Source organism: Vulpes lagopus, chromosome 5 (assembly GCF_018345385.1).
Source record: "Vulpes lagopus strain Blue_001 chromosome 5, ASM1834538v1, whole genome shotgun sequence".
Lineage (NCBI taxonomy): Eukaryota > Metazoa > Chordata > Mammalia > Carnivora > Canidae > Vulpes > Vulpes lagopus.
In genome coordinates, this window is record NC_054828.1 from 83,987,187 (window position 1) to 83,998,909 (window position 11,723).

The following is an 11,723-nucleotide window of genomic DNA, read 5'->3' on the forward strand; positions in this document are numbered from 1 at the left end:
GCCTGGGGTGTGATCCTGGAGACCCTGGATCAAGTCCCACATCGGGCTCCCTGCATGGAGCCTGCTTCTCTCTCTGCCTGTGTCTCTCTTAATAAATAAATACAATCTTTAAAATTAAATAAATAAATAAATAAATAAATAAATAAATAAATAAATAAATAAATTCTGAAGAGATGAAAAGTTCCCCATAATGGCCATTGATGTACTAAATTACTTTTGGTTAAGTTAGTCCATTTAGTTATAAATGTACATGCAGAGAGACCATAGTTTTTAAACATAAAACCAGCCAGAAGGATGCCTAGGTGGCTCAGGGGTTGAGCGGCTGCCTTTGCCTCAGGTCGTGATCCCGGGGTCCTGGGATCGAGTCCTGCGTCAGGCTCCCCACAAGGACCCTGCTTCTCCCTCTGCCTATGTCTCTGCCACTCTCTCTGTACCTCTCATGAATAAATAAAAAATCTTATAAAATAAAACAAAACCAGCCAGAGTCCCAGTAAGGGCAGGGGGGTGGGCAGCACCCTCAAAGCATCTTGATGACTGTGATTCCATTTCTTAGAGATTTTTCTCTAGGGCAAAGAGAAAACTTACTCAACAGCATGGTTTCATCAGGAACAGCCTGGTTCCAGAAGGAATCAGACTAAAGTCCAGTACAGTTCCAATAGGAACAGTCTGGTTCCAAACAGGAGTCTGATGGAAGCATGGGTCCAACAGGTACAGTTCCAATGGGAACAGGAACAGTCCCCAAAAAGTCCAACCAAAAGCTAAACAAGGACTTGCAGAGAAAAAAACAAATAAGACCTGAAAACATCCTAATAATGCCCAGGTAGTACAAACACAAAGCACAGAGTTCAAAATCCAGGAGAAAACTTAACTCAAACTCGAGGGTCAGCCAGAAAGCAATAGGAGCCCAACTGGCTCTGTGGGTGCAGGCCTGTTTATTCAGAAGTCTGGTAGTTGTTGGGGGTCTTCTTTGCATCCCATTTCTGAAGATCACCAAGTAACATGAACCTTTATAAACAAAACTGTCATTTATTTTACCAGCAAAAATGAGTTTATTCAGGAAGAGCAGAGAAATCACTCTCCTACAGAACTATAGGTAAGTCACTCCAACAGAAGAGAGGAATGCTCTTTTATAGAGGAAATGGGGGAGTTGGAAGTTATAAACAGAAAGTCCATTGGAATAAACTGGGAGTTCAAAGTATAGTGGCTTTTCATTGGCTGAGTTTTGGCAGTGTCTCATTGGCTCCGCCGTTGCCAGGGAAGGAGAAAGCCTTTCTTCCTCCCGCTGGAATAATAAAGCAGTATTCATGTGCAAGGTCCCTCTCTTCCCTTGGGTGTCTAATTGATAAGTGACAGGGCATGAGAGCTCACCCTGAGGGCCTCCATTCTAAAGGAGATTTCCTTTCATTAATTTTCACAGGGCATATTCTAATCTCTGCCATTGTTGCAGGAAGAACTCTTTAAAAAGCTAGTCATAGGTACTGGAGAACCAACACACCCAGAAGAGAAAAACATGGCTTTAGTGTTATTTTGTTGTAAACGTAGTCACAATAAATACTACAGTTTTTTTGGTTTCCAATACAAATTTTCAGTTTTCAACTTTTCCCTTGACTTCCTTCAATTTATACCTAGCCTCTTTAACACCGAAAATTTTAGCTCCTAACAACATTAGCATAATTATTTTTTTTTGGTCCTGCTTTTTATCAAATAATTTCAAAATAGTACTGTGCATATTGACAATAAGTCTAAATGACATTTAAGATTTCTGTGCAGTTTCATTTGTTGTTAGAGCATGTTCCATGGTAACATATAATCTGAACTGCACATTTTACAAAAAGTTTGCAGTAAGTGCACCCATGTTGACCAGTAAAAACCTCTTCCCCAAGTTGTTTTGGTGTTGATATAATAGCTCACACAGCACAAGGAAGCAAAATGCATTTCTTCTGGAGCCCTGAAAGGCAACTTTGCTGTCTATCCTGAGAGAGAGAAGAACCCTATGAAGACTTGGGTTGAAAAAAAGACTTGGGTTGAGTTATCAGAGGTTACTTACCACCTTGATAAACCCTGAAAGGTCTCCTTGTTAAGCAGATTTGTAGTTGTGTCCCAACTTCTCATCTTCCCTCTCTCCGTGAAAAAAAAAAAAAAAAATCAAAATGTAGGTTTTCTAAAGTACAGGTCTGGAAGTATAGATTCAGGTAATTACAAAACTTGAAATGTAGCCAGGGCACAGGGGTGCAAGGACACTTGGCTCAGAGGGTCCCAAACAGACCAGATTTGGCCAATCACAGCTGACAAAATCCAAAGGCAGAGAGAGGAGTGGCGGTGAAATCAGAAAGGAATTTATTTCAGTGAGGCCAGCATTCAGAGGAGAGCAGACTAAAGTCTCAAAGACTGTCTTCAAAGCACCAAAAATACTTCCAGGTTTAAATAAGGAAATGTGCGGCAAACGTCAGTGGATACTGCGGATAGATGGTGAAGGTCAAACCAACCATTGTCTTGAGGTCAATCACAGGGGGTTGTGCTGGCTCAGGGCAGTCCCTATTGCTTGAGGGTTGGGTGGCCTGAGTTCAGAGATAAGCTAGAAAGAACTTAAAGTTGGAAGGTCAGTGGGGATCCCTGGGTGGCTCCGCGGTTTGGTACCTGCCTTCAGCCCTGGGCATAATCCTGGAGTCCCAGGATCCAGTCCCACGTCCCACGTCCCACGTCAGGGCTTACTGCATGGAGCCTGCTTCTCCCTCTGCTTGTCTCTCTCTCTCTCTCATGAATAAGTAAAATCTTTAAAAAAAAAAAAATTTGGAAGGTCAAAATGGAGGCACTTGCAGTCACCTTTCAGAAGTTGGGAGTGGGTGCGAGTGCTGGGAAAAGTGTAGCGGGAGTGGGTGCAGAGATCCAGGTAGTCCAGACCTGTTGGCGCAGGACTCAGAAATCCCAGAGGAAGGGGAACTGGCCGGAGCACAGAGTTGCCCTCAGTCTCGAAAGGGAGAAGAGGTTTTTACATCACTTGGAGGAGCCACTGTGGAGCTCCCAGAGGTAGCTCAGGTCAACCTGAGAGCGGGGAGTTGCCAGAGCCCTAAACTGGCAGGTGCTGCACTCAGGGCTTTTGCAGGCCACTTCCAGGGATGCCTAGCGCCGAGCAGCATGGCCCGGCCTGCGGGAGGTCCCTTGTGCAGGGAGGTGCGGTGTGAACTTGGGAGGCGGATGCCGCGGGTATGCACGAGCCAAGGTGCTGGGAAGCAGGGTGGGTGGCGGTGGCGGCAGAACGAAGCCAGGCCCAGAACTGGGCTAGGACCCGCGTCGAAGCCGGTCCTCCCGACCCCTCAGGTTTAGCCCCTTCAGGCCGACCCAGACCGCGCAGGCGCCTCCACTTCCGCCGCGGGCGGCCGAGGCCGGGGGCGCCGCGGTCGCCGCCGCAGCCCGGTTCCCGCCCTCTCCGCCCGGCCTCCGCCTCCTCCAGCCGCGGCCGCCCCGCCCCCGCCGGCCTAGGGTCCCAGCGCCCGCGGTCGCAGGTCGCAGGGCGCAGGGCGCAGGCCGCAGGCCGCAGGCATGCAGGGTGGCAGCGGCGAGGAGGGCGGCCTGGGACGCGCCGTGTGCGTGCTGACCGGGGCCTCCCGCGGCTTCGGCCGGGCCTTGGCGCGTCTCCTGGCCCGGCTGCTGGCGCCCGGCTCCGTGCTGGTCCTAAGCGCCCGCAACAACGAGGCGCTGCGGCAGCTGGAGGCCGAGCTGGACGCCGGGCGGCCCGGCCTGCGCGTGCTGAGTGTGCCCGCCGACCTGGGCGTCGAGGCCGATTTGCAGCAGCTGCTCGGCGCCCTACGCGAGCTCCCCAGGCCCGAGGGGTTGCAGCGGGTGCTTCTCATCAACAATGCGGGTAAGGCGCCGGCCGGCGGGGCGGACTCCCCGCGAGAGCCCCGGACTACCGCGTAGCGCCCCTGTCTCTTCAACCTCCCTCTCACTTTCCCCACCGCTAGGAACTCTTAGGAGTCAGAAAGGACGCCTGAAAATCCGAGTTGTTTCAGCAAGTTATGGAGAAAGACTCCGTGCCAGCGGCGCGACCCATTTTGCCCATCCCCCCCACCTTCCTTCCCATTTCAGGCAAATTTTCTAAAAGGACTGTAGGACTTTCCCGGTCGCCTTGCTCTGCGCCCTCTGGCGGAGGCCTGAGTCAGGGCATGAGGTCTTCCTGCAAAAGTAAATTGCCGGCTTTTCCAAATGGCCCCTTGAGTCCTCCTCTCAGGTCCAGAGCAGGGTATGACATTTCCATTTTGCAACTTGGGGTGACTGTGAACAACCCCAGGTGTGTCTGTCTGCGGAGCTGGGAAGAGGGAGGTGTCTTCAGAAGCACTAGGGAGACTCCTCCAAGTTTAGTTAGGAAGGGGGTATCTAGAGGAATTTGGAGAGGGCTGGGGAAAGAAAGACCTGCCTGCACACCCTGATTCCTTAAGGTCTGTTTTTTCAGGCACTCTTGGGGACGTGTCCAAAGGCTTCGTGGACCTGGGCGACTCAGCTGAAGTAAATAACTACTGGGCTGTCAACTTGACCTCCATGCTATGCCTGACTACCACCATCCTGAAGGCCTTTCCAGACAGTCCTGGCCTCAGCAGGACCATGGTTAACATCTCATCCCTCTGTGCTCTGCAGCCTTTCAAAGGCTGGGGATTGTACTGTGCAGGGAAGGCTGCCCGTGACATGATGTTCCAGGTCCTAGCCGCAGAGGAACCCAGTGTCAGGGTGCTGAGCTATGCCCCAGGTAGGTGGGGCGTTACCACCTCCCCTGTCACCAGGAACCTGCTGGTTCGCCTCTGGGGGTTGTGCAGAGGGCCTAGTCTGTCCCCTCCAAGAAAGAACCCACAGAGTATGTTGTCCCTGAATTCTTAACCATCATTCCTTAAGGAAAATGTAGGCTCCAGAAGTTAGAGCCAGCTGGGATAAGGAGTGTTTAGAAGATAAGGTGAAAGGCAGTTGCCGGGCCTGGAGGGTGGGGCTGGAAAGTCTGAGATACTAGAGTTGAAAGACGATTAGGGTTTGAATTTCAGGCCTGGCCCACATTTCCTTATGTGAAACAGGAAGATGCTATCTGTCTACAGGGCAGATTAGAGGACTAAATGAGGTAATATATATGAAAATGATCCCTAGCCATGAAGCGCTATCTAACTGTTAGCACTTCTAAATATTAGAACTTATCACACTGTATTTTCTTCATACCTATACTACTTTCTCCTGAAAAGCCTTGAAGGCAGGAACTTTGCACTGTGCACCTGTATGTTCCAAGCACCTAGCAAAGCACCTCAGTGAGTCAGTCTTCAGTAATGTTAGTTGAATGAAGAGCAGAGAGACACTGTGAAATGCTGGCCACCCCAGGCTAAATTGTGCTAGAATACCAAGAGGATGCTGGGATAAATAAGAGAGGGCCCTGTCTTCACAAAAGTTAAACAGTAATTGGTCTTGTGATACTTGGTCTGGTTTCTCACTACCCTGCCATGATACCACTCTTCGCCTTTCTGAAAAGTGAGGCTTCCTTTTTTTTTTTTTTTTTTTAAGATTTTATTTACTTATTTAATCATGAGAGACACAGAGAGAGGCAGAGACACAGGCAGAGGGAAAAGCAGGCTCCATGCAGGGAGCTCGATGTAGGACTCAATCTCAGAACTCCAGGATCACTCCCTGAGCTAAAGACAGACACTCAACTGCTGAGCCACCCAGGCATCCCGAAAAGTAAGGCTTCTATACTAGACTTGAGGCTGGGGGAATTAGAAGACAGTGACAAAGCTGTTGTATAATATCTAAGTGACTTAGAGTTCCAGTGGTCTGTTCCCCTTGGAACCTGGGGACAAAATGTAGAAAGACCTGACCAGAGCCCAAATGCGGCAGAGCCAGGATCAAACCTTGCCTCCAAGTTCATGACCAGTGCTACTTTTACTTCCTCATGCTCTCTAGTACCCAATCTTCCTTTCCTTCCTAACACATACACTTTTATTTGTTTTTTTAAAATATTTTATTTATTTATTCATGATAGAGAGAGAGAGGCAGAGACACAGGCAGAGAGAAAAGCAGGCTCCATGCCAGGAGCCCAACGCAGGACTCGATCCCGAGTCTCCGGATCGTGCCCTGGGCCAAAGGCAGGCGCCAAACCGCTGAGCCACCCAGGGATCCCCATACACTGTTATTCTATAAGAATAACACGATAACACGATTGAACGTGGACTCAGCCTAGGACTCAGCCTAGGACTTACTCAGTCAGCTGGGGCAAATAAAAACCACAGTCTGGTGTGGAGCCGACTCCAGAATGTCATTTGATTGGGTTGGATCTGATTGAACGTCTGCAAATCCATCAATACAGTATACCATATTCATAAAGCGAAGGATAAAAATCATATGATTATCTCAGTAGAGGCAGAAAAAATACTTGGCAAAATTTAACATCAATTTATGATTTAAAAAAACTAAAAAAAAAAAAATGGGTAGAGGGAATGTACTCAACATAATAAAGACCATATATGATAAGTCTATAGCTAACAGCATACTCAATGATGAAAAGCTAAAAAAACTTTCCCTCTCAGATTGGGAACAAGACAAGGAAACCACTATCACCACTTTTATTTAACATAGTATTAGAAGTCCTAGCCAGAGCAATTAGGCAAGAAAAAGAAAAGACAGTCAAATCAAAAAGAAAGAGGTAAAACTATCTATTTGCAGGTGACAAATTATATATAGGAAACCCTAAAGACTCCACCAAAAGACTATTAGGACTAATAAATTTGGGGCACCTGGGTGGCTCAGTGGCTGGGCTCCTGCCTTCGGCTCAGGTCATGATCCCTGGATCTGGGATTGAGTCCTGCATCGGGCTCCCTGTGAGGAGCCTGCTTCTCCCTCTGCCTATGTCTCTGCCTATCTCTCTCTCTCTCTCTCTTTCTCCTCTCTCTCTCTCCTCTCTCTCTCTCTCTCATGAATAAATAAATAACTTTTTTTAAAGGACTAATAAATTCAGTAAAGTTGCAGGATACAAAATAATACACAAAAATCAGCTGCATTTCTGTACACTAATAATGAGCTATCATAGAAATTAAGAAGACAGCCCCATTTACAATTGCATCAAAAAGAACAAAATAGGAACAAATTTAACCAAGGAGGGAAAGACCTGTACACTGACAACCATAAGACATGGATGAAAGAAATGGAAGAAGACACAAATCAGTGAAAAGATTCTGTGTTCATGGATTGGAAGAGTTAATATTGCTGAAATGTTTATACAACCCAAATACATCCACAGATTGAGTGCAATCCCTATTGAAACTCCAATGACGTTTTTCACAGAACTAGAACAAACAATTGTAAAATTTGTATGGAACCACAAAAGACCCCAAATATCCAAAACAGTCTTGAGAAAGAGAAACCTGGAAGCATCAACTCCCTGATTTCAAACTATATTACAAAAGCATAGTAATAAAAACACTATGGTATTGGCATAAAGACAGACACAATTTACCAGTGAAATCATGTAGGCTGGGTGTCTTGAAGAAGATAATTATTGGGGGGGGGGGGTTGAAATTTTGGAGTGACTTATTAGCTCCATGAACTTGGATGTACAAATCTTACCCCAGATTTGGGAAGTTCTCAGCCATTATTTCTCTAGGATTCCAATATCCCTTAAGTCCTTTTTACTCTTTTTTGTTCTTTTTTATTTTGTACTCTTCTGCCTGGATGATTTCTAATGATCTGTCTTCTAATTGATTAATTTCTTTCTTCTGCTTGAAGAAGAACAAAATTTTATTCTTCTGCTTTGTTGAATCTGTTGTTGACTTCTCTTGAATTCTTTAGTCATTTTATTCTTCAACTCTAGGATTTCAGTTTGTTGGGTTTTTTAAAGTGGTTTCTGTTTCTTTGTTGAATTTATTCTGTTCATGCATAGTTTTCCTAATTTCATGTAGCTATCTGTATTTTCTCTCTTTTTAAGATTTTATTTATTAATTTGAGAGAGAAAGTGCATGTGAGCAGGGAGAGAGGGAAAAGGCAGAGAGGGAGAGAATCTCAAGCAGACTCCATGCTGAACACAGAGCCTGATATGGGGCTCGATCCTGCCACCCTAAGATCATGACCTGAGCTGAACCCCAGAATCAGACACTTAACCAACTGAGCCACCTGGGCACCCCATCTATTTTTTCTTGTAGTTCACTGAATTTCTCTAAGAAGATTATTTTAAATTATTTGTTCATAGATCTAATTTCTTTAGGGTCAGTCATTGGAGTTTTAGAGGTTTCCTTTGGTTGTATCACATGTCCCTGATTATTCATGATCCTTGTGGCCCTATGTTGGTGTCTGTTTTTGAGGAAGTAAGCACCTCTCCCAGTCTTTACAGGCTGACTCCAGTAGGCAAAGCCCTTTAACAATCAGCCTATCCAGTGAATCTAGGTGAACCATCTGGTGTCGTCTGCATCAGACTTGCTGCTGGAGTCTTTGGGCAGCCTGTTTGCTGGGGTGGGTTGAAAGCCTGGGTTCATGGTAGTCAGTCTGGTGCTGAGCCTGGCAGGGAGCCTGGGTTTGCGGGTGCCTCCATAGAACCTGGGTTTACAGGCACTGATTGCAAGCTTGGAGGCATCTAGGGCCATAGGAGCTGGCTGGAATATGCCAGGTACCTAGGTTCATGAGGGCTTGTCAGTAGCCTGATACCATGGGAGCAACCTGAGGCCACAAGGACCAGCTGATACTGGAATGGATTGGTGGCCTGGGTTTCTTGGGGCTTTCTGGGAGCCTGGAACCACTTGGGGCCATTGGAGCTGGCTGGAGCCAGCAGGCACCAGAATGATCCTGGGGCCTGTGTTTATGGGAATCTGTGCTATAGGAGCTGTGTGGGGCTGTGGGAGCCACTTGGGGCTGCAGAGGCCACTGGAACTGGGGTTAGCTGGAGGCCTGGGTTTATGGAAGCCCATAGGGAGACACCTAGGGCCATGGGAGTTGGCCCCATGCTACAGCAGGTTGGCTCTGGGATCCCCTGTGAAGTCAGGTGCTTACTTCACTCTCCTCCCATAGGGAGAGTGTCTCTACACAGGGGTGCCTGGGCTTGGGGGACAGATGATAAGGGTAGTACAAATCTCTTATTTCCTATCTTCCTCAATGCATCCTTTCTTATTTCTGTGTTTCACCCAGGTAGTATAATCCCTTACCTGGAATTCTTGGCTTTTGTGAAGGTAATTTCACATGCAGCTAGTAGTTCATATTAATGTTTCTGGAGAAAAGTGCTAGCAATTCTTATGCCACCATATTGCTGACCCCAGCAACATTTTAGCAAGATACATTTTGCAGAGGGCTACTGGAGGAGTTGAAGCAGAGAAAGCACCAGAGGGCCGGACTATCGGGGTATATAGAAGCAGAAGGGTCCTTCCTACTTGGTGACTGGTCAGCTGCAGGAACAGAGTGGGGAGGGAGGAGGTGAGGATGGAAGTTCTGAGCTTGAGAGGAGAGTGCTTCATGAATAGAAATGGAAAAGTCAGGAGGAAGAGGTTCTGGTTGGACAGGAGATGATAAGTGTGGTTGTAGACACAGTGGTCTGGAGACACCATGTTCCTTGGGCATCAGAATTTGAGTCTGGAGCTGAGTAGTGGCAGAATGACCCTGACCAGGGTGAGGTATTCCCTGTGGCCAGACCTGACTCCACCATACTCCACACACACAGCAGGGACCCCTGGCTCAGCCATGTCCCCTCAATGTCTGCTCTTCATGCCCTAGGTCCCCTGGACACAGACATGCAGCAGTTGGCTCGGGAGACCTCAATGGACCCAGACTTACGAGAACGGCTGCAGAACCTGAAGACAAAAGGGGAGCTTGTAGATTGTAATATGTCGGCCCAGAAACTGCTAAGTTTGCTACAAATGGACACATTCAAGTCCGGAGCCCATGTTGACTTCTACGATAAATAAGCCAATGTCCTTGGCTTCTTGGGGCTTTCTTCCCCCTCCCTCAGGCACACCCAGGAGCCCTGTGCCACCCCACATCCTGCCACAATGGCACTGCCCACCCTGCCTTACCTTGGTAAAGTCTGCCTTACCCAGATAAGCACTCATACCTACTGTCCTGCTAGCAGCGAGGGCCTCGGATTGCTAGAATCCCAGTTCTTAGGAGTCTATTGACTGCCCTGGGTCGGGAGCTTGGGCGAGAGAAATTGTGGTTGTTGACTTTCTGTCTCCCCAGAAATAGAACTTTAGGGATGGAAAAAGCCGGACAAGAAGCTGAAACCCTGAAGAGAAGGAGTTGGGTCTCTCATGGCCAGTCCATGGCTGAGCTGGTGTCAAATGGGAGAGCCCACGTAGATTCACCGCCCACAGGGGAGGGAGGACAGTGCAAATTCAGCACACGAGGATGCCCCATGGTCATGGTAGCAGGACCTTGTGTTGACTCATCCTCATTCTGATGCCTCCTCCCTCCAGAACCTACCATCTGTCCCTCAGTGGGGGGGGAAGGAGAGTTTATGTGCATGTGAAAAGCAGATACAAATAAAATGTAGATTGTCCTTTATTAACGCTTGCCTACTCTGATATAGGGCCCATGACTGACTCCTGGTTCGCTGATCCAGAGGTGTTCCTATGGCAATTAACCCAAACTTTGGGCCTTGTCCTTATTTCCAGGGGAGTTGTCAGGGTTGTCAGCCTTTGGGCCTTGTCCTTATTTCCAGGGGAGTTGTCAGGGTTCTCATAGACCCCTACCCAGTGGTGAGCTCAGGTTTAGAGTTGGACAAGATTGACATTCCCAGACACCTTTTCCTCTAGATGCCTATGCTGACCCCAGTCTTTAGTAGCCTTTCCTCATCCTTGACCTATTCAAAGAGTAGGCTTCAGTGCCTGATTCCCAGCCTCCCTGGCCCTCTCAGATTCCCAATCCTACCCATTGCCCACCTGGCAATGTTCTGAATGATCTCCTTAGGGGGAAGTCTGTTGTGAGATGAGCCCTCCTGAGAAAGTCTGTCTGGCACATGGTTTTGGTCCCTAGTGGGGTGGGCTTAAGGCCAACATGCCTTTGGGGAAGGTGGGCAATATTCCAAGAGGGAAGCCCTAAGAAACCAGGTATGTTAACAAACCCATCCTTCTGCCAGTCAGGGGACGTGGGCCAGGGTGGAAACTCCACAGTGATGGAGGTCTGTAGCCAGCCAACTGGCCCCTTGCCCCCTGTCCTTATTTAGGAGAGACCACTGTCTCCCAGGACACTTCCCTGCATCTGAGCTTGTGGGAGGGAACTCTGTTCCTCCTCATGTACAGCAGAGGGCGCACGGAGGCCGTTCCTCCAGGAGAACCCCAGCCACTCCGCTCAGGAGGCAGGCTGTGGGCCAGAGCCGGCAGGGCCCTGATAGGTTCCCTAGGAGGGAGCCAGTAACTCCTGCTCTTTCATTGCCCAGCAAAGCGTTTGCCCTCACTGGAGTCAAAACCACGGCACTCACGTCCCTGGTCTGCCATTTGCCATCTGGTAACCCTGGGCATGTTGCCTCTCCTTGTTTCAGTTTCCTTATCCGAAAAATGGTACCTCCCTCAGAGGGTCTTTGGGAGCATTAAGTGACTGAATATTTGTAAATGTTTAGCACAGTGCTAGTTTTGCAGTAAGTGCCCAGAGATTCAGATATTACCTTTGAATATCAAAATCCAGAATAATCTGGAGCCCCACTTGCAACCCAGATGCCCACCCCCTTGCTGACCTACAGCAAGAAATCTCACTGTGCTCCCCCTGCTTGAGGCATTGGTGGGCTGGCA

The 11,723-nt window shown here is 48.2% G+C and overlaps 1 protein-coding gene across 1 annotated transcript; it reads left to right on the forward strand.

Annotated features, from left to right (window-relative positions):
* The first annotated feature begins 3,456 nt into the window (after positions 1-3,456).
* SPR (sepiapterin reductase) lies at positions 3,457-10,500 on the forward strand. Its single transcript, XM_041757475.1, has 3 exons — positions 3,457-3,862; positions 4,451-4,741; positions 9,715-10,500. The coding sequence occupies exons 1-3, from the start codon at positions 3,541-3,543 to the stop codon at positions 9,903-9,905; spliced, it is 804 nt and encodes a 267-aa protein (XP_041613409.1). The 5' UTR covers positions 3,457-3,540; the 3' UTR covers positions 9,906-10,500.
* The last annotated feature ends 1,223 nt before the right edge of the window (positions 10,501-11,723 follow it).

What these genes read in the sequence shown, in the direction of transcription:
- SPR (XM_041757475.1), top strand. Translation starts at nt 3,541, where the DNA reads ATGCAGGGTGGCAGCGGCGAGGAGGGCGGCCTGGGACGCGCCGTGTGC. An exon ending in GCTTCTCATCAACAATGCGG is followed by an intron (nt 3,863 to 4,450) that starts GTAAGGCGCCGG and finishes CTGTTTTTTCAG; the next exon opens with GCACTCTTGGGGACGTGTCC. An exon ending in GGTGCTGAGCTATGCCCCAG is followed by an intron (nt 4,742 to 9,714) that starts GTAGGTGGGGCG and finishes TTCATGCCCTAG; the next exon opens with GTCCCCTGGACACAGACATG.